Consider the following 26836-nt stretch of genomic DNA (forward strand, 5'->3'; position numbering starts at 1 on the left):
CAACGATTGGTATCTACTAAGTGCTGCAGACTATGTGGATTGATAGATCAGGTAGGCAAGTAGTAGTGTCCGTGTGTTAACAAGACTACTATCTATGAAAGCAGTAAAGTAAGCAAGGACATTACAGAAACTCTACTGTGGAATTGACATTATTGGTTCATTTTCAGGATGGAATATGTTGGAAGGTAAGCCAGCTCAAGGGAAGGAGAGGAAAGCACTGCTCTGGACACTTATTAAAAAAAAAAAAAAACAAACTGAACCAAACACCACACACAAAAACAAACAAACAAATAAAATCCCAAATATTGAAAAAAGTACTAGAACATCTGATACATTGAACAGTGATAGATATTTGTACGTATCCATCAGTCTCTCACTTCATGAGTGAAGCAGCTGAAATATATACAGAAGAAGGATTTACTGAAGACTATGAACATAAAGAACAGTAATTAAAATCTTGAAGGGGGTTGACTCTGAAGACAAAACAAAGTAAACTCAGAAACAGACTGCAGACATCTTAGTGGATAGTTAGAGTGTGTCTCTCACTGGCTGCAGTATGACTTACATAAGAGAACTTATGTAAGAGAAGTTCAAAGAGAACAAAGAGAAACGTACAGCATTACCAAATGCTTACAAAGAGAAACTTACAAAGACTTACAAAAAGAAACACTACAGCATTACCAACTCAGTCACCTCAAGAATGGAAGCTATAGAACTGTAAAGAGCAGTAAATTTTATACTTTTCCCTGGTATTTAGAAAGGATAGATACACTGTAGAAATATATTCAGGATGTACCCTGAAATCATGGGAGTTAGGAGCATGCACAGCAGTTTTAAACCAAAGCTGAGACTATGCATGTTATCACTGACAGTTCTCTAAATGGAGAGCAGTGAGAAAAGTACTGAACACCACCACAACCTCACATGAAGACAGTATTACAGGGGCATCAAATAACAGAGCCAACATTTAGGATAATTAGACAAATTTTCAATGTGCATCTATGTGTTACAATTATAAGTGATTTGTGCATCAGTGAAAGTTGGGTTCCACAGTTGCTTCTGAAAACATGCTCACTGACTTTGTAACTGAAGTACCATATGCTATTAGCCATTTCTCAGGAGACAAAAAGCCCGAGAGACCAACCTGACAAAACTCACTTAGCGCACCAATTAGAATATAGAGACCAGCTCCTACCACTAGCACAACATCTTTCACTGCTAGTTCTTCAGTGTATTGTGATAGCTTTTTCAAGAGGCAGGGTGAGCTCAGCTTAGAGTTTTGCATACCTGTACTTGTACCTACTTTTGTCTCTACACAATTCCAGCAACACATATCTTCTGCTTCTATGAAAATACAAGTTATTCCTAACTGATACTTCTTTGACAATTTTACAAACAAAAATACAAGTGCACAGGACATAGAAATCACAACTATTAAAAAGAGAAGCAGTTACTAAACAGTACTTCAAATGTTCTGCAAGATGAAAGTATAATTAAATGTTGTGACATCAGTATTTGAGAATTATGGATATCCTTGCTTTCAGTTTAGCTTTCTACAGAAAAGGCCTGTTTCATTATTATTATATCATCTAAAATAGATATCTAAACATACATAATTTCTTAGGTCACCAAAAACAACCAAAATATATTCAGCATTAGCTAAGACATGCCATACATAGATTAGCAAAAATACAGTTGAAATGAGTATTGACATACTGCCTGACTCCCTAAACAAGGAAGCTGGTAGAATCAGGATGCCTGCTGTCTTCACTGGGAGTGAAGACTATTTGTAAGCTCCAGAGCAGTTCTTAGGGAATCACAGCCACAAATTTCCAGGGACAGGGGGAAGACCATCAGGGCATGTAACCATTCCCTTCCTACCACAGAACCTCGAAGAGAAGCACAGGAAACCTAAAAGAGATGAGGCCAAACCACTTTCAGATCTACCCAGCCTCTATACTAGCCCCAGGCAAACTGAACTGGCAGATTCTTGGGAAGGGAATGGTGGGTCCCTCTAGCTGCTCAAGAAAATGAAACCCCAGAGTTTCCATATTCACTCTCAATGCTCTGTGGAGTTCAGGAATCTTGTGAGGCTCCCACTTTGTCTTTCCTTTTCATACTGGAAGGCTAAGAACCTACAAAAATCAGCACTTAGAAGGAAAAAAGGCAAATACTCTGCTTCAAAGTTCCCATCTTGTGAAAGCTGAAAAATGCTGGAATTGGACCAAGTCAGCCATGGTACTTGAGCACGTAGGGGCAAAGAGCTCAGATGTGGTCTATCACTGACAGTGTTTATAAAGTGCATTCCATTTAATGCAAAAAAACACCCCCGTCCCTTGCTAAAACATAACTTTAGAAAGTCCTCCCTTATTTCAACAACCTGCCAATGACTGTTTAACAGATTCAAAAAAATTTATTAACGCCTTACTTTTCTTCTCAGCTCATTCCTTACCAGAATCTCAGGTCTCTGCAAGAATTCTGTGTTCTCTAAAATCATAAATACTGCTTCAGAAGTTTTTCCAGTGATTGTCCAACCTGCCTCTCAGTCCCATGGAAACTCTTTGCAAAGATGTTGCTTTTGTCTTGTCTGGAACAAATTCCTTCACAGATAGACCATCCAATGTCTAAGAATAACTCTTTTAACTATCAATAGAGACAAAGACATTCAGTTGCACTGTTCCCTCGGGATTCCTTTGAGTTTGGACACATCTGTTAAGATGCATACATCAGAGCCTGAATGAAGTTTTTGTCTGATTGTATCTTTGAGAACTTGTGAAAGTTTCTGCCAAAATGATCTTATCTCTTGGCACACTTGCAAAACATGTACAGTTATAGATGCTTTCTGAAAGGCTCCTGAAATAAGTGGCCTACGCAGACCAAACCAATTTAAATACAGCCAGGTCCTGATAACCTTCTTCCTCTCACTGAAATCTTTAGAAACTTTACCTGAGGCTGCTCATCCTTATTATGCATTTTATGCACTCTCTATCCATAAGCAAGGAAATATGTGAAGAACTGTGAATAGAACAAATCTCATTTGTTTGAAAAAAGCTTTCCTTTGCTTTTTTATGACCTTTCCAGAACCTGTGCTTGTCCTTGCACGAGCACCTTTCTTCTGGGTAAACAGACAGATCTGTTTGTGACAGCTGAGTAGCTAGAGGTGTAACTCAGCTGGAGTTCTATCAACTCACTCAATCACTTAATTCCAAATTAATTCAAAGTGGTGTTTTTTATCTGCCAAGAACTCCATGAAAACAGTTACCTCAGGAAGCACCTCTTCCTCTAACTTGTTTCTCCAACTGTATTGCATTTCCCAAGACTAAAAGAGATGGGACTGGACACAGTGCATCCTGTGATCTGGATTTAGCTTCAAAGATTCATCCGTGCTGGAAATAGTGTTCAAACCCAGAAATCTAGGACCCAGTCCTACAAATTTGAGGAATAATGCAATTTCATTTGGAATAAGAGGCACCAAAAGCAGCATGCAGAATATACTGTGCTACAGAAAGAAACTCTAAAATATGTTGTACAAAAGTATGTTGTACAGCACATATGACTTTACCCAGTTTTTTTTTTTTTTTTGCTAAGTATTCGTATCAGCAAGACTGGCATTCAGACTATTGCTTTAGGCTTTCTTCACCTCTGCCTTTTACAGCTGAGGAGCAGATGGCTATCACAGAGGTTTTATTTCCTTTGCTTGGAAAAAAAAATTGAACTGAATCATTCCAAAAGCACCCTGATATTTTAAAGTAGATTGGCTTCCGAACATTTCTCATAATAATAAATATGTGGTGCTGTTTTCTGCCAAGCACTAGTGACTGTGCATACAAAATGGTCAGTGAAGATTTCAAACTGATTTGAATAGGTGGTCCATAAAATCCAAGCCTTTTTTCCCAGATACATAAATGAGGCCTTATGAAACCATCTGTACATCTGTGCATTTTTCCAAGAATTGATACACCCTACCATGCTGACTCTTTCTGGGTGCTTCTGGTATTTTCAGAGAAAATTCCTCTCAAACTTCCCAAACTAAATTTCAACAATTTAGTCTAACTTTTGTTTTAAATTTTTGTATTATTTGCCATCCACTAGAAAACTCCCCAGCAGAATGAAGAATGTCCTTTGAAAATGAAGTATCTGCCCATGTGTGGTACAGGCAGTAGGATGGTCTGGGCAAGGGAAGAGAAGCAATGTTGTGCTGTCTAAAGGTAGTGGGAAGGACAGTAGGTCTTGCTGGCCCAAAGAAGAAAAGCATCACCATGGGTCCAAAAGTTGAGAGGAAGAAAGATGTGGCAATGTAGCTCTGAGGGGAGAGGAAGAGAAGGACAAGGAAAGAGATTCTAGAGTGAGAGGAAAGAATCAACCCAAAAGAGAGGGCACATCAGAGGTACAGAGAAAGCATTTGTAACTGCAGGGAAACCTGTTTCTAATTATGGGAGCCACAAAAATCAATCTTTTGTGTCCATGAACATATTCCAGCACTAAGGATTGAGGCAATACTAAAAAAGAATACCACTAAGCATGGTAGAAAGCTACAGTAAATATGCAGTAAATATTCATCATACCTCATTTTAGTTCATGTGGGTTCTTGCTGTTTTGCAAGGACATGCCAAACACTAATTCTATGCATACCACCCCTAACAAATACAGCCTGATAAAAGTCATAACCCATCATAAACAATTGTGAGATTTTCTGTTGGTTTCAAAGTACATGGAATCAGCTAACAGAGATCAATACTGCAAGATGTCTTACTATTACCTGAATTTTTGCAAGAATCTAGCTATATTTTGGGAACTAAATTTCAACAATTTACAAGCTAGGACAATGTTAATGCTGAAATTGCAATTAAACCCATTGTCTGAAAAAAAATCCCCCACACTTTCAGTGTGAAAGGAGCATCTAACCTGGGCTGGCAGTTTACTCCTATTTATAGAATAATACAATTGTTTAAGTTGGAAAAGGCCTTTGACATCATCTGGAAGGTGACTTGGGGACACTAAAAATTTAGGGGTCTAAAAGACACTGTGCACAGAACAGGTGGAACATGAAGAGCTGCAGGCTCCACCTTCCCCTGCTGCCCTCTGCCAATATTCCTCACCCTGATCTTGGCCACCTCACAAAGCAAAAGCAGGAGCTCATTCTCCAAGTTCCCTACAATCCCTGCTGGCCTCTGTCCTAAGGTTGCTTTCATGGGTTTCCATTTGTACTGTCAAAAAAATCAGTGTGAGGTTTCAAATCCCATTTACTAATGAACTCTTTCATCTTTGTGAATGGGATAAAGGGATTCTTTGTTTGAAAATAAGGATTATTTTTTTCTTGTTGTTCTGCTCACTTTTTGCATCTTTTCACAAGCTTTTTCTTTTCAGAAAACATTACAAGACAAAACTGCACCCCAGTTTTAACAAAGAGCCTTATATCTCCAATTTGAAAAGAATTCTTGTATATACTAAATTGCATGCTGCCTGCTGTTCAATTGTTTCACACCTCTTTCTTCTCCCCACATCACCAGGTGAGATTTAGCAAAGTCTCCCCAATGTTTACCAGCTCTATTAAAATCAAGATCTCTAGCAGAAGCTCATAATGAATAAAGTCAGAAGCCAACAGGAATGAATTGCAGCTAAAGTGATTTTGATAGTGATGATCCCTATAACCTGACTGCTTCCAAGCTTGGCCCTGAGGCAGGATTTTTAAATTAAAGAAAGAAAAGGATACACATACTTTTTAATCTGATTTTTTATTGTCATGCCCTGATTTTTTCACAGGCTTTTGCAATGCCTGGTTGGCTTCTGAGCTGTTGAAACCTGGTGTCATCATCTTCTCCTTTTGCCCTCTTCTTGTAAATTTACAACATTCTAAACCACTGCAGAAGAGGTAAACTATATATTCTAAAACTAGTGAGTGATGAGAGTCACGTTACCCTGCACATTCTTGCCCAAGAGACTTCCAGGCAAAGACCTCTGTGAAATGACAATGTTTTGAAGAGCTGGTGAGGTAAGGTGACTTTCCAAAATCCAGTTTTAATAATCCCCTCCCTTATTTTTGTATTTTTTGGCAAAATAGAGAAGAACATTTTCTAAAGGGCAATTAACCCATGCTGAGTAATCTGAAAATGAATGCCCTCAAAACAAGGGCCTTAAAGTTGGTACAACCACACAGGTCTATGAAGATTTTCCAGACTCTCAGAGACTCTCCACAAAACACTCTCCTTTCTTCATGGAAACTTTACAATCTTGGGCTGCAGAGCTAAGCACGTGTTTTCAGCACAGACTGAAATCCCCCAGTCAGGAGATATGGTTGGGTAATGAGGAACTTGTGACTACCTGGAGAGGAGCAACAGTTCTAGTTGGACAGGGACATGCTTGAGGGGTCTTTCCCTTTTTAATTTGTAATAAGCAGCAACCTGACCTAACAACACACTCTCAGCTTTTTCTGGCTGATTGCATTATCACAACCTTAACACAAAAATGTTCTGCTTTAGATGCAATTCCCAAAGAAGGGAAAAGGTAAGCCCTGAGGAGGTCCTGTTTATAACATTATGGGAAGAGCATCCAGCTGGAAAATGTGGTGCACAGTAAGGCAGGTGTTTTTAAGAACCCCAGCAGCACGTTGGTGTACTCACAATCAGATGACCCTGTGTGTGCGTGCAGGTTTGTTGGTGAATGTGGAGAGTGGATGAGGGCCGGGCTCAGAGGAGGAACAGCTTCAAGGTTCAGGCAGGGAAGGCCTGGCTTGGCGCTGCATGCACCCGTCTGAGTAATCTCATTCTCCTCAGACGCCTTCTGGTTTTCAGCTGTCTTGGGTTTCTTCCTGAAAATAAACAAAGAGACCTTTGAAGGGACTGACTGCATATTTGGGAAAAGGCATTTTTAGAATCTGTTAAAGATAACTTTCTTCCCCCACCACCACCCCCCTCTCGCCTCTCTTTTCCCTTACAGGGAAGGACGCAGAGAAGACTTTCCTCCATACTTCTTGTTTGGAAACAAGCTGCTCCTTGTTTTGACTCTGATGCAATGGCCCTGAGACTGTGTTACAGCAAATAGGCCAAGCACGAAGCTCCTTATTCTGCTCCTACTGATGACATATAAAATGAAACCCATCCCAGTAGTTTAGACAGTTAGAATGCCGTTTGACAAATATTAACCAAGGCTGTAGCATTCTGAATAGAGAGTTATACAGAAATGTAACAGAATTGTCTGAAAAACAAACAAATATGCAAGTTTCCAGTTCAAAACGAATCAGTGCAGAGACTTGCTTTGTCGGGAAAAGCACTGGGCAATTTTGAGATACAGAGGTCATCTAAGTAAAGTACTGACTCGGAACCTGAAACAACTGCCTATGAGCACTGAGCACACGAGCTCTCAACACCTCCCTCCATCCAGAACCTCCAAGGAATTTTGCCTCAGTGGTACATCAAGCAGGGAGTCAGTCACCACTTTAGCTTCACGGCTGGAGAAGGCGAGGCACCGGGCGAAGCGGCAGCTTTTGAATCACACAGCGAGCACTCCGAACAGGGCAGCGAGCACCCGCCCCACTGCCCTCCCTCCGCTACACAGGTGCAGGTGCTCCATCTGTGCTCCCCGCGCCAGCTCGGGATGCGGCCTCCGGAGGGAACAGTGCTACCCCGGGCCAGGATGCGGCCGGGGCACCCGGCAAACATCGGCTGCTGTCGCCGCATGCCGGGGGGAGAACCGTGGTCACTCGCAGGAGAACAGCAGGAGCCGGGCAGGCTGGAGCCATGCCGCTGGAACCCGTTATCTCCTGCCGACCGCCGAGCAGCGCCGGGGCACCCCGGGCGCACGTCCTGCCTGCCGGCAGAGCCCTTTCCACAGCCCGGGACTCTCCGCGCGGAGGGCCAGGGCGGGAGCCCCTTCTCCCCTCACGCCATTGCCCTCCTGCGTCCCACCCGGGACGGGGTTTGACGGCTGCGCGGGCCTCTCCATTCTTAAAGCGACTGTACAGCGCGGAGAGCGCCGGTCCCGCGGGGGGCGAGGAGGGGAAAGCGGGCCGGCCGCTTACATAAAGGCCTTATATAAGGGCGGCACGCCCGGCCGGGGGCAGGGCCCGACCCGCCGCCATTGCCGGCGGCCGCCGCCGGGTGGCAGCACCCGCACGGCCCGGCCCGAGGAGCAGAGCGGGGAAGAAAATTAGAATAAAAATATAAGTTAAACGGGCCAGAAAGAAAGAAAACAAGTACTTTCCGCACCCTTCCTCCAGCAATGCCCCCCCAGGAGGTGGTGGGCGCGGAAGGGATGCCTTGGATCGGCCGAGGAGCAGCAAGAGGCGCCCGGTGGCAGCTGGCCGGGGCTTCGGGGTGCGGCTGGGGAGCTGAGCTGAGCTGAGCTGAGCTCTGCAGGTGAACCATGGCCAGCAAGGGGGTCACACTGATAACCCCGCAGCTTCTGGCAGCCCTGGTGCCTTTTGGGTTACCGGGACTACAATCTTCAGGCCACGGGATGGGCAGATGGTATTGCTGCTGTAAACCATAGCTTGTAAGTGGGCATATATATTTTAAAGTTCACGGACTGTATATGTTTTGTTTGTAACAGTCCGCATGGATCTTTGGCATGATCCAAATGAATTCTGGCACACCTTCACACACCTCATTTCCAGAGCCCAGGACATTCCCATGTGCAGCCAGCATGCACTGGGGACTGCAGGAGATCTGTGCATAAACCAGTGGGTTTTTACAGCATTGCTACCCAAGCAGCTTTCAGATAGCACACCTTTTTGGCCAGGGAACAAAGGCTGTACATAGGCTTGGACTCTGGATGCACGGGGCAATGAAGTTCCTTGTACCCCCGAGCTGAAATGCTGCATTTAAGGTCTGTTTTCAGCTCAGAGTTAGCCCAAGTTACATGCTTGGAATACAGCCTCTGACTCCAGGTCTATCCACACACAAAGCCGCCTACCCTGGGCAGGAGACTGCTGTTACTTGCAGAGTGGGGGCTTAGTCTGAGTAAACAAGACTTGTCAGTCAACTAGCACAGCTATAGTTCTGTTAAATCAAGCAATGACTGATGTTTCATCCTGTGGCTGATCTGCCTGTGCTTCCCAGGCCTTCAATACTCATTAGAGGGACAGATTAAAAAACACTGTAGCAACAGGTAGTGACACCAAGAAGGCTGTGCAAAGCATCCCCTGCTTCTTCCTATCCAAACCCATATTTTTTCTACTTTGCTTCTAAGGCTGACGCTGTGTTATCAAGATGCTCCTGTCATCATTTTTCAACACTACAGTCCTGCAGCTCGGTGACTTTTGCTCACTAGGATGGTAAGAATATAGCAGTTGTGCTGACTGGCACTGGAGATGACACCTCTCCACAGCAGTTAATTTCTCTCACAGTTCAGACATGAGCTGCATGTCACTACCACCTGAAAGGAATGTAGGCTTCCACAGGAGGATAGCTAAGGAATCAGCAAAGTCAGCTAAAGATCTAAAGAAAGCTTTTGAAAAAAGAAAAATCCTGAGGACACTGTGATCAAAACTACCTATGAAGAAACCCAAACAAAGTTTCCCAGTCTGCAATGTCCAACTACTGTTACCAGCAAAGGTAAAGCTACAGCAATCCTGCTGTTACTGTAAGTATATTGCTATTCTTTTGTTCTACCTTATCACCCATACAGAAATCTCTTATTGCCATGATCTTTACCTATATATTCTAATTAAATATTCTTACATTCTCTTACATAGTCTACTTCTATTGCTATCTTTTTGCTGTAAGTCTTCACAGGGAGAGTTGTTAAGTACTCAATCAGGTTATGGCATCTCCATCCTTGGAGATTTTCCAAACTTAATTGAACAAGGCCCTGAATAACCTAATCCAACTTGGAAGTCAGCTCTGCTCTGAGCAGGGAATTGGACTACAGACCTCCAGAGGACCCTTCCAACCTAATTTTTTTTCTGATTGCACACTACTTCTATGAACACTTCCATCAGCAAGCTCTCTAATATATTTCCATGTTCCAGAAGGTAAAAATGGCACACTAACTTTGGAAAACTGTGAATTGTTATAGCAATGTCAAAAACCCTGGAAGAACACGGGTAGGAGCAAGAATGAAACAAGTAATAAATATTGTTTGTGGAACCTTCCCAATTACTCCTATGTATGTCCCATCTCTGGACTTCATTGATTGGCAATCATATGTGATTATTTCAGTAGTAAGGCCAGTCTACCTTGCTGCTTTAGTTCTTAAGACTACATTCTTCTCTACATACTAATCTTGGAAAAGAGCTGTTTGCTACTTACTTGTTAGTAAGGGCAATAAATGCCATGTTTGGAATGCAAAAGATTTGGGAATGTGCTCTTGGAGTAAGGGGCTCCGTTCTGATCTCTGGTAATCTCCTTCTCTCACATACCTTTGGTGCATTACAAGTCCTTTCCAATACTGAACTCATTCTTAACATTATCAGAGGGCCATCATCATCCTTGCTTCTTGTGAAGAATGGCAGAAGGGCAATACAGCAAAGACATGGCACTTTTGTACATGGACTTGATGCATAGAATCCCACAAGCTGGGAACAGAAAAGATCCTGACTTTCAAAATTTAGAGGGTCCCTGCAGAATTTATATTTGCTACTGATTTACAAGAGATTTATCCAGTTTATTTGTAAACATCCTACCTACTCTATCACTTCAAATTTTCTATCCTATGTCCATATACTTTCCTTTTATTGGCATTCACTTTTAGCATTCCCTCATATTTACTGTGTTATTTTTCGTTATGTTAATTTACACCACTTAAAATATATTCTCTTCTTTCTTCATTGTATGCTCTCCATCACCTAACAGTAGGCTGCCTCCCCTGTCTTTCCTGAACTGAACTGTGTGTATCAGTGCTTGTCAGCTTATGTGTAAAGCAAAATGTACAATCACTGCCATAATTTTATTTCTGTTTTCTGTCAGCATCCTCACTGCACTGAGGCCTTTGCTTCTTTCCCTGTACCTAACACTGCACTATCATAGAACAAGATCTCAAGTGGTGGCCAACTCACAATGATGCAGCGGCTGCAATGATCTGGGCACTGACTGTAAACTAGAATTGGCTCATTTCTATTTCATTTGAAGGCAGAATGGGTAATATTTTGGATGTCCTAACCTCAAAGCTATCTAGAAACTAATTACTACCTCTGAGCTTTGGAATGTGTTTAAAACCCCTGCCACACTTCCCCTTTATTGCTGCCACTCTTGCATACAACTTTCTTTCCCCCAACCCTCCACTTGCTCTCCACAGTTGACTTCTTTGCATGTACCTCCCTTGCAACCATTACTTGAGTTTGGAATGAATTTCCCCTGGATGAGTTAACACGTTCTCACAGTGGGGCCAGCAAACCAGGTCCCTGTCAAAAACAGACAGTATATGTTGTACTTTTCACACAGCAGCTATAACTAATGCTTGAACCTTCCCTTACAGGGGGAATAGCTCTCTGTCCTGCAGAGACATCAGGTTAGCACTGAACAAATTAGCTCAGGTATAGGAACCAGTGTAGCTGTGCAGAGCCCACAGCAGCATCCTGGCTCTCAGGGGAAGCTATGATAATGTGACTGCATGAGAATAATACTACATAATGAACAATAATGAGGCAGTTTTCAGCCTCTGAATACAGGGAGGGCTGGGTCACCAACCAGACCTTTGTTTGTCGCATATTAAGCAGCACAGAGGGAACATGCCACAGGGTTGCTGATGTTGTTGTAAGTGCTGCTGCTCGCTGAGTCTGCCCACCCAAGTTCCAGGCATTATTTCGCCTCTTCACAGCTATGGCATCACCTCATACTAAGTGCCCTCAGGTCAGAGATGCCTGTAGTGTCCAAGCACTGCACTTAACTCACTGGTGCACAGTTAGATTGTAACCTTAGTAATTCATAGAAGCTGTATAGAATTGGAAAAAAAAACCACACAAAAAAAAAAAAAACAACAAAAAACAAAACCTCCAGCTTTTCGAATCCTAAAAATAAGAGTGTGAAAATAGTTCACGTCTGATTTTAAGCAATATTTTCCCTGAGTGTTCTGCTGCACATTCTTCCTCTGCCTGTGTGCGACTAACACAGCTCCTGATATCAGTGCTTATCACTGCCAGTGTTGTGTGTCTTCCAGACATGACATTGACAATACATATTTAGAAACTGACAAAGTAAAGAGAGAGAGATGAGTACAATCACTGAATATAAAAAAATAGGCCTGAAAGAACAACAAAAACCCATTAAAATCTGCCCAGAGACCTCACCCCAAAATTCAGGGCACACTGAATGCCAGAGCTGAGGGTGAAGCTTCCCAAGACAAACTCCCTTTTTAAATCACCTGAACCATCACAGTTTTCCTGCCAGAAGTGTTGTTTCAGTAGTTAAAAGTCCTGCACAGGCTGACTGCCTGAATATTCACACAGCTTCCGTGATGATTTTGCAGCCACATTGATCTTCATGCTGTTGCAGCTACATGACTGGCAGTTTGTTTAAAATCTCTGATTGCAAGTTTGTGTCATACAATGGAAAACACAAACTCCTGAAAACATCGCCATAAAATGTAATATGAAAGAGAAATCCCAGCAGAACACTGCAAAGCAAGAATGGGAGGCACGGAGAACTGACAAGAGAGACCCAATGTTCTAGTGCAATAAAAGCCTGGAAAATTTAATCAACACAGAAAAGTAAAATAAACTCAAAAATCCCTTACAGGAGACTGATTAACATAATTAAATTAAACTCAGAGATTAAGTTAAAGTAAGATTGAAATTTGCTGGGTCCTTTTCAGGCCTGAGGTAGGGTTTATATGGCCCAAAATTTGTCCATTTATTCCATCTAAACCACAAATCTCATGAGAGTTGGGTCCTGACTACAGAGCTTGTTTGACTTGTAACATCAGAGAATCTCAGCTATGCTAACACTGTCACAATACTGACAATTACTGTGAATTGATCAAAAGAATTCAAAACTATTATATTTATGGGGGAGAAAATACAAATATCAGGCAAATGGTCATTTCAGAGCATAATAAAACCATAATGCTAAGTCAGAATTCTCTCAGGCAACTTTACCTATGTAATCCAGCTAAATCTACCAAATCATAATGACCTTAAGTCATAAATGTCTCAGGGCCCAGAAAGAACAGTGTAAACCTTTAAGAAGTTGCAGTAGATTCCATCTGTATTGCCGGAAACACCAATGAGAGGAAAGGTGTCTCATTAAAAAGTAATAAGAATAAAAGAGAAGATAAACAGTGCAAAGACAAACATGGATGAACCAACTAGAAAAGCACGAACCAGAGCAGTAAGTAGGGAGGACCTGCCAAAGTAAAAAATACAAGCAGATCAAACCAGCCATTGCTGAACTATGCTGTGAGGCTATGACTTAAATATTTAACAGTTTTTTACTAACATACTTTTTGCCCACATATTTCCTTGCAAATTTCAAAAGCAAAACTTAGTTTACCCTCATCAGTAAGGCTCACAGGTGCTGCAGTTTGTTTTTGGTTTTGTAAGATGTCTTTTTTTTGGTGAACAAGAAGTCTTTTATAAGAGATAAAATATACTTACAGTGGTTTCCAAATGGTATTGACATGCGGAGCCAGACTCTAAAACTCAAAGACAGAGTGAGTTTTAAAGTAGGTATGTTTATTCGGCCGGACGCATGTGGGACATTTCCCCAAATACATGCGTGCCCCTTGCTTACACACGTGTTCTTTTATCCCCTGGAGTGTTACATATGCATTAAGTTTCCCCATGGGTCATTTCCTGGCTCCCCACCCTCTCTGCTCTGTATGCTAATCAGCTTGTTGGTCCTCTGCACCTGCGCAGCTGTCTCTGGTGGTCGTCCCAGGCTTCAGGGGTTGTAAAAGGGATGAAGTAAGAATGGTCTTCTTCAGGCTGACTTTTCTACCCCACTGCTTTGCACATGCCCATTGATTCCTTGGCCACGGTCCAAGCCAGGGGTCAGGATCCATCTGTTTCCATAACATAAGGAGCCCCATTTTTCAGTTGTCTTTACACCCTGTATCCTGTTTTTCATATACATTCTTCCTCCTTATCAGGTCTCTCCTTGCTGCTCTGCACGTAGTCTCTTCCTTTCCCATAGGCCAGGATACGGTATATTCTCATGTAACCTAAGGATGTGGCCCTAAGCAATATCCATTATTTTATATGCCTATTACTATTCAATACCTTCTAATTTCTATGATTAATATCTTCTAGTTCTAACCCCATGTTTCATTCCCCCCTTTTCAGTAAAATAGTAAATTCTTTTACTTAGTACAAGCTCCAATCTCTACGACATGTGTCTCCCAATGCTTTACCATGTATCTGGGATAAAGAGGTTAGTATTGTTATTCGTTGTAACAATTTGCAATTCCAAATGAGTACCCCAGGTAGATCACCTTCTGTTTTACTACCTGAGCCTTTTTCTTTGACATCCTATATCCCTGGAGCCCCAAAAAGTTTAAAAGGCTTACCGTCCAAGCCACGCACCCTTCTTCTGTGGGGGTGGCTATGAGGATGTCATCTACATACTGCAACATTTTGCCTTCTCCTGGTGGGGCTTCCCAGGATTCCAAATCCTTTGCGAGTTGTTAAAACACTAATTTGGGTTGCTCTCCTATGATCGGTTCCATTGATCATCCGACACCCTATCCTAATTTCTTCTCCTATGGTTCCTTGAAGTGATCATATTCTTTGTCTCTGCCACTCTTGTCTTTCGTATGCTTGGTTTCTGTGCATTACTACAGTTGATAGATTCAGACTTTTTATATCAGAGTATTTTCCCATGGATCCAGTGTAACAAGTAAAGGCTTGGGACCAAGGCCATTCAGCATTACTCTGGCTAGAGGTGGGTTTTAGTTCTAGGATCGTGATTAGGGTTGCTAAGAAAACAATTCTCCTGATTAGACTTTTGCAACCTAAATTGCTAAACACCCCCGACCACAATATACTCATTTTGTTCGAGTGAATTTTAGTTTCAGTTCATTATCACCCGATGTTACTTTCCAAGGGGCCTCAGGAGCTTTCTTTACTCGAGAGTGGTGAATCCAGGTGTTCTGCTCTTGGATCTTAATCGCAGTGAAAGTGGTGAGAAGCACTTGGAACGGTCCTTCCCACTGCGGCTCCAAGGTCTTTTCTGTAAGAGACTTGACATACACATAATCCCCAGGCTGTATGTCTTGCACTGGTCCATCTAGCCCTCTGCTCTGAGTTCCAGCCACGTGTTTTTCAATTTCTCTATGCTATCTCAGGTTGGCCAGTTGCTCCCCTGACCCTGACATAATCATTCCCTACTGGCACCAGAGCTTTGTTTAAAACTGAAAATGTTGCTCCTGTATCCACCATGAATTCCACCTCTTTCCCTTCCTCCCCCAGTTTCATTTTTATAACCAGCGGATCTCCTGGGGTAAGGTCCCCCGGTCCCCTTCAATTACTTTCTGTGTGAGCAACCACCACATCCCTTCCCCGGTTCCCTTTCCCATTTCCCTTTCGTTCAGGGCACTCATTTTTCCAGTGTCCAAGTCTTTTGCAATTTGCACACTGATTTTTACCCAACCGGGGTGGTCCTTGCCTAGGTGGTCTTTGTCTCTGCCCTCCTTTATTTTCTTCTTTTACTACAGCCATTAATTTTCTCATTCCTTGCCTATATCCTTCTTCTCGATTGCTGAAAACCCTCCATGCCTCTCCTAGCAAGACCTCCAACCTCCTTTCCTCTCCCCTCTGGAGTCTCTGAAGTTTTCTCCTGATATCTTGACTAGATTGCCCTAAAAATAAATTTGCTAGCTGCTGTATCCCTATCTCTGATTCAGGATCTAATGATGTATAACGACGCATTGTGTCTCTCAAGCGATCCAAAAACCCAGAAGGACTTTCAGAGGGGTTCTGTTTAATTGCATATAAAGCTGACCAATTTATAGTCTTGGGGATGGCCCGCTCCACCCCCTTTGCTATCCATTCTTGGTAGTGACGTATCTTTTTTATTTGCCCCTCATCATTTGGGTCCCATTTTGGGTCTTGGAGGGGAAAGAAGTCCTTAACATCCTCTTCTTTTGCTTTGCAAAAGTCTTCTGCTAAGTCTCCCTGCTGCTTTTAAAACTAGCTGTCTTTCTGTGTCTTGTCAATGCATCCAACAATAACTGAATATCTGACCAGTCTGGGTTATGCTGCTTAATCATATATCTTAACCTTTTAGCTGTTCCTATTGGGTCACTTCTATAGTTTTTGGCAACTCTTTCCCAACCTTCTAAATCAATTGTAGAGAAGGGGACTTTTATCAACACCCTTTCCTTCTCAGGTCCTATTGCTTCCCTTAAAGGGGCTTGTATGATTTCCTTTGTTTGTTTTCTAGTCCGAGATGCTATGGGACTGCCTGCACTCTCGTCACTATCACTCTCAGGCAATGGTGGATACGATATAGTCTGTAACTCAGAGGTGGGTGGGGGAGCAGACGGTCCAGCCTGTCTCTCCTCCAAGGGGGCTGAACCTGTTCCTCTCCTTAGTCCCCTTTGCTCCTCAGGGGGTGACACAAATAAATCCAACAACTCCTACTTTTGTGTTTCTGCTTGATAGACCTTATCACGATGTGTGCAACACTGGTTTATTGAGCAGGTGCTACAACATTGTTTCGGCTGCTTCCTATTAGCTTTGCCTTCCCTTTCTAGGGCTAATACCAGGGGGTCAGAAGGGGCCCTGATCCCACAATCCCTCTGCCATTCAGGGTGATTTCGGAGAGAGAAAAACATATCTGCATATGAAACTTCAGTCCACTTACCCTCACGTCTAAGAAATAGCATTAGTTCCAATAAGGTATCATAATCTAGGCTCCCAGTCAGGGGCCATCTGGCTCCGTTTTCCAGACGATACAAAGGCCACCACTGGCTACAATATTTTACCAGGGTGCGTTTGGACTCGACACCCCCTGAGCCTGCAATCTTCTTCCAGTTAGCTAAAATGCAGCCCAGAGGGCTTGCCTTGGGAATTTCTCTGCTCTCTCCCAATCCCATTATTTTCTTATCTTACGGCTTTTATCCAGATCTTTCTCACACTCTTGCACAGTCTTTTCCTAATCCCTTTCTCCTAGCTCCAGATCTCTGGAATTAAATAGATCCTAAAAAAACAAAACACCCTTTAAAATTTCTAGCTCTGGATTCTCCTGACTCTGCAGCTTATACTGAGCACAGTAACTGTGTCTCATACATGACAGGCAATACCACCACTCCCTGCAGGTCCTGCACTCAACCAGCTCCCACTCTAGATATTGCCCTTGTCAAAACAGAGGGTCCTAAGGTTCAAATCCAAAACCACTGGGGGAAAAGGATCCCCTCCAGCTGTCCTGCCACGGCTAGTAAAGTACACTAAACAAACCCCAAAAACAATACTCACAGCAAAAACATCAAACGAATAGCAGTAGCTGAGAACAACATTTATCAGAGCAGGCCTCACAACGAAATACTTTACACAAAATACTCACAACAAAACCTTAAACAGCATTAAGCAAACCTAATACTCACAGCAAAAGCATCAAAACAAACAGCACCAATAGTGCTTCAAACAAAATGCAATATCCAAAAACAACGCAAGGAGTTCAAAGAGTCCACACAAAGTTGCCACAATTATAACTTTTGACACAAGCATCAGAAATATGCCACAGTTCCCCAAACACGAGTTACTTCACACAAAACCTTTAAAACTCACACATACGCCCAGACAGCAACAAAACTCACACACACATCAGTGCAAAATTCACACGCATAAATAGACAGAACTCACACACCTGGACAGTGCAAAACCCATACACACATAGCAGACAAAACTCACATGCACCTAGACGGACAAAACTCACACACACACACCACACACCCAGACAGCAACCATACACCAAGGATTCAGTGAATCCTCCCCCGCTGCCTTTCCGTCGGTCAGTGGCCCTTACCGATAGCTGCCCTTTCAGCTACCGGTTACTTGCAAGTCCAAACCAAACCAAGACCATGCTCTGTGCGATCAGACGTCTCTGAGCGGCTTACCAGTGGTCACTATGGGGCCCCCCATTTTTTAAAAGATACATACAGTTTCTCCGCTGGTTAGGAGGTCGTTCTCTGCCCCCGCAGTAAGCGACACGAGAAGCGGAGTTCCTCCAGAGAAATCCTGGGGCGCGCCTTAGGAAGTCCGCCCCCGAGTCGGTCCCACGGCTGGCAGAGAAGTCCCTTCGTGGTCACCAATTGACATGCGGAGCCAGACTCTAAAACTCAAAGACAGAGTGAGTTTTAAAGTAGGCACGTTTATTCGGCCGGACGCATGTGGGACATTTCCCCAAATACATGCGTGCCCCTTGCTTACACACGTGTTCTTTTATCCCCTGGAGTGTTACATATGCATTAAGTTTCCCCATGGGTCATTTCCTGGCTCCCCTCCCTCTCTGCTCTGTATGCTAATCAGCTTGTCGGTCCTCTGCGCCTGCGCAGCTGTCTCTGGTGGTCGTCCCAGGCTTCGGGGGTCATAAAAGGGAGGAAGTAAGAATGGTCTTCTTCAGGCTGACTTTTCGACCCCACTGCTTTGCACATGCCCATTGATTCCTTGGCCACGGTCCAAGCCAGGGGTCAGGATCCATCTGTTTCCATAACATAAGGAGCCCCATTTTTCAGTTGTCTTTACACCCTGTATCCTGTTTTTCATATACATTCTTCCTCCTTATCAGGTCTCTCCTTGCTGCTCTGCACGTAGTCTCTTCCTTTCCCATAGGCCAGGATACGGTATATTCTCATGTAACCTAAGGATGTGGCCCTAAGCAATATCCATTATTTTATATGCCTATTACTATTCAATACCTTCTAATTTCTATGATTAATATCTTCTAGTTCTAACCCCATGTTTCAGTATCACTCTTCAGGTAAATTACTCCAAGCCTTGGACCTAGTGCAGACGTTCATTGGGGCAGGGAACAGAGAGAGGCTGTGTCTGTACCAGGAAGAATCAAAAGGAAAGGTCAGAGGGAAATAATAATTATTTACTGAGAGCAAGAAAACTTGCTACAACTTTAACTGGCATTCTGTGCTGTGAGTACAGCTTGCAGCAGCCTGGTAGTGCTGAATTCCTGCTTCAATCCTCCAGCCCTGGCTGCAAACAACCACAGAGTCAGTCCCCAGTTACCCCAGTCTGCCCATGCATCCTAATCTTGTGAAGGAAGGAGGAGAGGGAGGATTTGCCACCAAAGGGCTGTCACAGGATTCCTTCTGGGAAGTTGTTCACTCCAATGGCCTGAGCATGGAGCACTGATGGAGAGGTAGCACAGACTTGGCACTCAAGTGCATCTCATCAGAATGGCAAGGCCACTCCTGTTCCAAGCAGAAACAAACATTTCCTCAGGACTGAAAGGCAGGAAAAGGAAGGAAAGAATCCTCCTTCGTGTCTTTTGCTGTCTTTACATCACAAAAAACATGGCTCATATCAAAGCAGAAACCCCACTTTTCTCTCATCAGCCACCTAGTCTACTGCAGTGACACCAGGGAAGTAACTTATTGCCAGCCTTGCAGGAAAGATTCCGCTCAGCAACAGTTTTATCTCTGAAATCTTCTGAGCTAAAGAGATAGTTGGAACCAATGGACTGAGATGGGAAGGGATCCACAAAAAAGCCTCCGCTCCAGTATTTATTAGATGGTGATTTCACCATCCAGATCTAAGTTTTTGGTAGTATTTACATTTTTGGGGGGCTTGAATCCCTCTCTAGAATAAGAGAACTCCTTTGCTAGCTTCTTATTATCCTTTGGTAGCTCACTGTGGGTATGTTGGGAAGTCTGAAGTTGACATCCAGGGACAGAATTAAATTTTGATCACTTCACTTATGCAAAGAACTCTTGGGACACCAGCATACTCAGTCCTGTCCACAGTAAAGCTACTGGTGCCACCTCCATGAAAAAATGATCTTGCCTACTCTGAGCAGACCAGAAAAGCATATATTTGTTTTATCAAAGAAATCAAGAAGGTGAATGAAAAATGGTAAGAGATGTAATTGTTATTTCACAGGTAGCTAATGTCACCATGCAAGTTAGAATTTGTCTGAAAATGCAACACAAAAAACCCCTACTGTTCGTGCAGCAGGAACACTCCCATGAGCCCCAACAGACACAATGAGGGATTTTAGATGACACTGTAATAATGTACTTCACAAAATATACATTCAGTTTTATGTTCAATTCACATATTTTGTAATGCTGATCTTTCTTAGTGACTGGGATATATACTAAATTCTGATTTCAACAGGCTACATGAAACCTGGCAGCTACATTTTACAAGGGCTCAAGCAAACATTTTCTTTGATTTCAGTTTTTTTTAGGTTCTCCCCTTTTGGAGTCTGCTTTGAATTGCAAATTAAGTAAATTCAAACACATACACACAAAATCCACAACTTAGCCTGAACCTCTGAGTTTCACCAGGGCTTGGGAGAGGAACAACATGCATCAGGTTAGTTCGAAAGAATTACATAAAATAGTGACACTTTTGACCAGAACCAAGGATTGAATTTCAAAGGTGCAGTAACACCCAAGGATTCTGTAGGTTTAAGTCCTTGCTAACACTCAGCATGGCTTACTTTCAAGCTCTCCTTCCCACCTCCATATACGCCCCACCTGTTCTGTTAAAGCTGACCTTGCTTTCTACATCCACTTTGCACACATCAGTCTGTCTTTTATCTGGCTATTGCTCACCTTTTTAAAGCACAAATCCCACGTGCCTTAGAGACTGCCTAGTACTTCAGATAACGTGCATTTTTAACTTGTACTAGAAGCAGAAAAATCACAGGATCAGGTCTTTAGTCTTTACTTCAGCAGAACTCCTGCTCACTTCATTCCTAATTTCACACAAGAGAAGCCTAAGAACTGCATGTACTAATCCTGCATATTTTGTCACCTCTGTTTTTGTGTCATTATTGCTCTTCCAATCTCTGGGATCCCAATCCAAGTGGCTCTCTCTTGTAGCACCGCCTAGCACTCAATCTGGTTTCTCATCAAGGGTCAGGCAGACAAGTTGTTAGAGATGGGCTGTTGGAAGCCTTCTACAAAATCTGGGCTCAAAAATCTCTGTGAAAGGCAATACTTAAAATATCTTCATTTTTCTCTATGTTTTTTGCTATGGCCTGGGAAGATATCTCTTAAAGCTCTGAAATCCTCAGCAGCTGTGAGGCACTTTTTAAGTACATTAAATCAACAAAGCTGATGGTACTTCTTAAGATACTAGTATTGCAACAGAGAATGAAATACCCTAAATTTTGTAAAACCGTAATTTAACTTTGGGAAAATTAGAGGAAAAGGATCTTCAACCATAAGAAGATTCGGCAAAAAGAGAGACAAGCAGGACAACAGAGGAATTGGATGTGTGACATTGGGTTAAGTAACTTCTCCTCTGTCTACCTGAGCTCTTGTATCCAGAAAAGGAAAGCATTATATTTCTGTTCCATGGGGTACTCTGTGCTTAATTAAGATTTTGGAGGATGAATGTTCTGCATGAATGCATTCCAGAAATGCAGACTTTATTACTTAAATATTCCCACTAATGATAGTAACTTGGGCATTTTATATATGCTCACTTTTATTCCACCTTGCTCTTTCCAAGTTTTATCTGGTAATTTAGAGGGTGTGAGGAACATTAATTGTATCAGTGTTTTTATTAAGGAAGGTCCATTTTATGAGAGTAGTGATGTACTACAGATTATGATTTAAGATGTACACTTTAGGTCACTTTTATACTGACTTCAGTGCAGTTGCAATGGGCATAAAGTCAGGACAAAATGTGGTGCTTTACACAATAATGCTGATGATCAATGGGCTCCTGGACCATAACTCTGTATTCTGAGGCATTGATCCTCCTTCTCCCTCCTGAAATTTGTGTCTTGACCCTTTCATCTCTTGTTAGCTACCTTTCCATGGCTGTTCATTAATCAGCACCATTGATCTGATGTGGTTTGTCATATTGTATTACCTAAAACACACAGAAGCAAGCACTGGCCTGACTCTGCTCTTTACACAACACACCATCATATTTCCTTTACAGATGACTTAAATATTATAAACATCAACTTACTGCTGTTGCTTGGTCTTGAAACTGGCTTTTTCTAGATTAGTTTCCTGGAGGGTATTTCTGTCTCTCCTCCTGGATGTACTTCTCTCTGCTTAGAGACACCATCAAACAAATTCAGGATTCCCTGCTTGTTAGGAGCACTCCTATGTTTGACCAGCAAGGGACAATCAGAAAAATAGCTCCTTCTCTTTGCTTGAGACCTGGTACCACACTCTTTTCTTACTTTTTTTTAGTGATTCCCAATCCAGCAGACTCAAGTTTTTAGTTAATTGCTATTTATTTTATTCTTGTAACAGTCTTTTCCCTGATATTGTCAGAATGCTTCCTTCTGCCTTTCCTCTGATCCCTAGTAAAGAAAAAATTAAAAGATGAGCTTCTTGTGAGCTTATTTCTGATTACTCTTATTTACTGTACTGGAACAGTGCTGTCTATCATGAGGCAATGGAAAGTAACTTGCTAGTGCCTCAGAAGTTAGCATGTCTGATCTTAATGCACATTTTGTACAGCTCTCTTGAGCCAGGTGGGTTGAGTTTTAATTGATGCTTTCACAGTCATTATATATTTTCAGAATGGTCTGTCCAGGCTAAATTAAATTATTTTTGTCACTTTTTCTCTCTGGGAGTAGCATTTTGGATTAAATTCTTAAAGCCACAACAAGGAGAAGATGAAAACAGCAGTGTTAGCCATCAACAAACATGATTCAAGAATCAACTTTCTGCATAAAGTGGGTTATTCCAGATATATTTTACTGTTTATAAGGAGAAAGTACATTGTCTGACTAGGACTGACTATGGCATTTGCATTGTATGAACAAGGTTAGGCCATTGGCTATCTATAGGTACATATCCAGCCCCAATGTCTTAGAGATCAAGACAGACTGAGATATAAAAGCCACTGTTCCAGCAGAGGCCAGAACTTGTGCCAAAAAACTGACAAAAATTTAGCAACATGGGACATGTTAAGAGAAGGCCATAAGCATGGATTTTCCACCGTAGTCAGGGCTTCATTTCCAAGAGGAAATGACTAATTTCTGTGTTTTACTGGGAACGCTGTATGTCCACTATCAGTATGGCTTAAAATCACAAATTAATTTGTTAATGAATTAGACATTTACAGAAAGACTGTTTAAAGAGGCTGGACTGCTCTAGCCTGGAAAAGGCCAATTTCCCACAGGGACATGTTTGCAATAGCACTTGAGGAAAAATATCTCTCCCTGAAGTCCCAGAGGTACTTACTGAAATCCAGAATAGCAGGAAAGTCTACATTGTAGGAAAGTCTACATTATGTTCCCACTTTTTCTCTTACAGGCTCTCTATTACTTGTCTGCATCTGTTTCTTTTCCCCTTCTTTCAGGGCTTTTTATCTGATACTATAGAATTTCACTGCTCTTAAGCTGCAGTTCTTAAGTTTGATTTTGGCACTTGGAATAGGCATTTTCGAGGTCTCACTTTTGTTCTGTTGATTCTTCTGATTTTTCTTTCTATTTGCAAGCAGTACTCTCAGTGTAACAGCTAACTGTGCCTAAGAGTTCAGGTTGAAAAGGATGACTCTTCTCCTTTTGACTTTCCTTTCCACTTCCCATGCCAAATCCTCTCCTACCTGGGGCAGTGGTAGAAGGCCTCAGCCCAGAACCTTCTCTCTCATTTAAGATCAAACTCTGAGTGCTGCCTATTTTCCACTAATGAAGATCTCATCATGCTCAGTGTCTTGGGTGTGTAAATCCCACACCTGCAGGTATGGCAGGTGCCCAAGCAGAACGTGCGCTGCTCTCTTGGCTGCTCCTTACAGGGGGCGGAGCAGGATAAAACCATGCTTGGCAGTGTTAAGCAACTGTTTGGACTTTGCACACCTGATTTGAAATGAAGATAACTTCTAGTTAGAAGAGGAAACTAAATGTAAGTTGTTGGTAGGCCTAATCAGAGCAGGAGCAGGTCACCAAAAGCCCTAAGGTAACATTCAGCTAATGGTTTAAATGAATACAAAAATCTGTGATGCCAGACTGAACCACAGCAGTATCACTTTTCACATATAGTAACATGAAGAAACAGTATTGTACACATACATAGATATATACATATAAGTAACTATATATTTATATATGCATGTAGAGTTATATCCAGATCATTATTCTAAAATTTATCTTATTCTGGCAAAACATTGCTGGGTATAAAACAGGGAATTCTATGTATTCCTACTATGGAGCCTTCACAGTTGTATCTGAATGCTGAGTGAAACTGTGTAATTTTCAAAGCAGTTCATTAAAGTGAGGAGTGACTGAGGCAAACAGATAAGGTCCTAATTTTGTGGATGTTGGTGAGGAATATGGAGTAAATCATCTATGCTCAGTAGAACTGCACCTACATAACCTTTCCTGGGAACAGACTGATTTGTGGGTAGTGCTTGTATACTGCGAGTTGTTGAATCTTGAGTGCTACTTTTCTACAGATACTTAGTATTAATAGAAGCAGTTTGAGGGTATAAACAGCCTCAGGCATTTATGTGCTGATGCTGTAGGTTACAAGGCACCATCATTATGGCATGAAACTCAAAAGGTTCATGGGAGGGGAACAAGTAAGAGGTTCAGGTTTTGAAGCCACAAACACTCGGGATGGCCAGTGCAATCAGAATATTGTCTTGTTAACGAGAAGGTGGCCCTCGGACAACGTAACACTGCCTTGCCGCCTTAAACAAGATTCTCACAAAACTAAAGGTATAGTTGTGCTGCAATTAATACCAGTGTTTCTGAAACTGAAATATGAATTGCCATCACTGCAATCACCAGAGACGAAGAAAATGTGTAGAAATTAAATTGTTATAGTAATATATCCGCCTAAGCTACTGCTTTGGCTAGATGAGCCAGATTAGCTCATGACAGATGAGCTTCATGAACATTTCATTGCCAAGGAACCCTGTCAAAATATTGGTGATTTCTCCGAATCTGTTCAACATCATGGAGATGTCAAATGAAATCTGAAAGGACATTATTTTTCAGGAAGAACAAAAACAATGAAAGCATACGAAGAAAATGAGCTGAGTTTCTTCCTCCTCCCCTACACTTTGCTTTGGTTTCATTAAATGCTGTCCTTGCAAATACTTTAGCATAAACCCTGAAACCTTTTAGTCCCATGGATGCTGGTGAATTGTAGAAAGTACTGAATGTCCTCAAAGAATAGATCTCCCTGTTTCAGTAACCAGGTTTTCAAACAGACAATGTATTTTCACCGAGGTGCAGGGACTGTGTAATCTCAGCACATAACAATTTAATCAATATTTACACCATTGGCACTAGTTCTGCCATACCCTTGTCCCTCCTGGTCACAGTGCTACAGCACTTGATGCGTCAATGTCTGGCCACCAAGCTTGTGGTTCTTATGCTGAAAGATTATCTCAATCACAAGTCAGAAGTACCCTTTCATGAAAATGAAACATGATACAAAATGGTAAGTGATAGAAGTAATTAAATACTGTTTTTTCATGGCGTGTTGCTTGTGGGAACTATGAGATACTGTTTACATTAATTAAAGGTAGAATTCCATGTAGGACAGGGGAAATTTCAGCTATAAATTTCAATAGATTTGACCCATTTGTCACAGGATGATCCCCTTCAAGGCAAACTAAGAAATAAAAGTTTCTCTGACACATCTGGTTTTCTCAAGCACCAAGAGCGAGGTTATCAAACAGATAAACAGAAAAACTGAGCAACCTCCTTCCTCCCCAAAAAAATTTAGCATCTTCTTGATAGAATTCCTTCCTCTCCCTGAGCTTTCATTATGTGACTTGTTTTATAAGGAGATGAAAATGCTTGCATGATTTTTATCTGCCTTTACTAGAGGAAAATTTATATTAAAAATCACATTTGCATGGATTATGAGGGGTGAAGTCTGAGACAAGGAATTTTTTCCTTAAGTTTTAACATTTTTACCACCACTGCCCGAATTCTGAACTAAACAACTGTGTTACTGTCAGTTATGAAAAAATTAAAATAATTATTAATTTTTTTTGTTCTTTTGGATGACTGTCTCTGTCTCTGAAGATTTCCCTTGCCAGTCATTCATTAAAGAGTCGGTAACCAACACAGTGAAAAGACTAGGTAAAAAGCACCAGGAACGTGTTTTCCCATACCATTCTTCATGTGTGTTTGCTGCCTCTGGCCTCAAACTGTACAAATGAAAGCTTGTTTGATTTATGTCAAAAACTATATATAAAATATCACACGGGATCCACAGAGAAACCAAGTCACTCTGGGCTTTAGTTTCATTATCCATTGAGGAATAACTGACTACAGCCTTGGAGTACATAGAACTGATCAAAGCGCTTGCTTCCTCACAAGCAAAGAGAAAACCACTGTAGATTTCCTGTTTCATGCTTCAGTGCCAAAACACAATGAAAAAAGTTCTAGATGAGCATGTGAATTATTCTAAAACACTGCTCAATCAAATCTGATGGTTATGCGCATTTGTGAAACTCATCATTTGAAATGTCAAGTCACTGACAGCAGTGTGTCCTGAGGTGTGATGTATATTTGTGATAATTATTTGCTTTTTAAAGTTATGTATCATCTGCATCAAATCAGAATTTTTCTTAAGTGTGCCTGAAATGTAGAGATGTCAGTGCCAGCTGTGGTATTCAGATCTGGGTTTTAAACACCCTGTGCCAGGAAAACACAGTCAGGATATGACTACAACGCCATTTTTAAGGCACTCTGAGTTATTTTTCACTATTCTCTTAAAACTGTATGTGGTGTGGCTGATGGAGAATGATTACTAACATTAATAGTAGCTGAAGTGACTTCTGTGCAGTATA

General features: G+C 41.9%; 1 protein-coding gene across 15 annotated transcripts in view; it reads right to left on the bottom strand.

The window, feature by feature from the left end:
* The window catches only part of ZBTB20 (zinc finger and BTB domain containing 20), a 482085-nt gene that overhangs the window by 21040 nt on the left and 434209 nt on the right, over nucleotides 1-26836 (bottom strand). For 9 of the 15 annotated variants that reach the window (XM_068181101.1, XM_068181100.1, XM_068181103.1 and 6 more), the window contains one exon: nucleotides 6621-6808. In XM_068181101.1, the coding sequence (XP_068037202.1) occupies nucleotides 6621-6808 (188 nt within the window). Of the gene's footprint in view, nucleotides 1-6620; nucleotides 6809-6934; nucleotides 7244-7434; nucleotides 7955-13528; nucleotides 13542-18837; nucleotides 18920-26836 lie in introns of those variants that run through there. The other 6 variants (XR_010996228.1, XR_010996231.1, XM_068181108.1 and 3 more) reach the window with 5 other exon arrangements.

The sequence above is a fragment of the Anomalospiza imberbis genome, chromosome 2, assembly GCF_031753505.1.
Source record: "Anomalospiza imberbis isolate Cuckoo-Finch-1a 21T00152 chromosome 2, ASM3175350v1, whole genome shotgun sequence".
NCBI lineage: Eukaryota > Metazoa > Chordata > Aves > Passeriformes > Viduidae > Anomalospiza > Anomalospiza imberbis.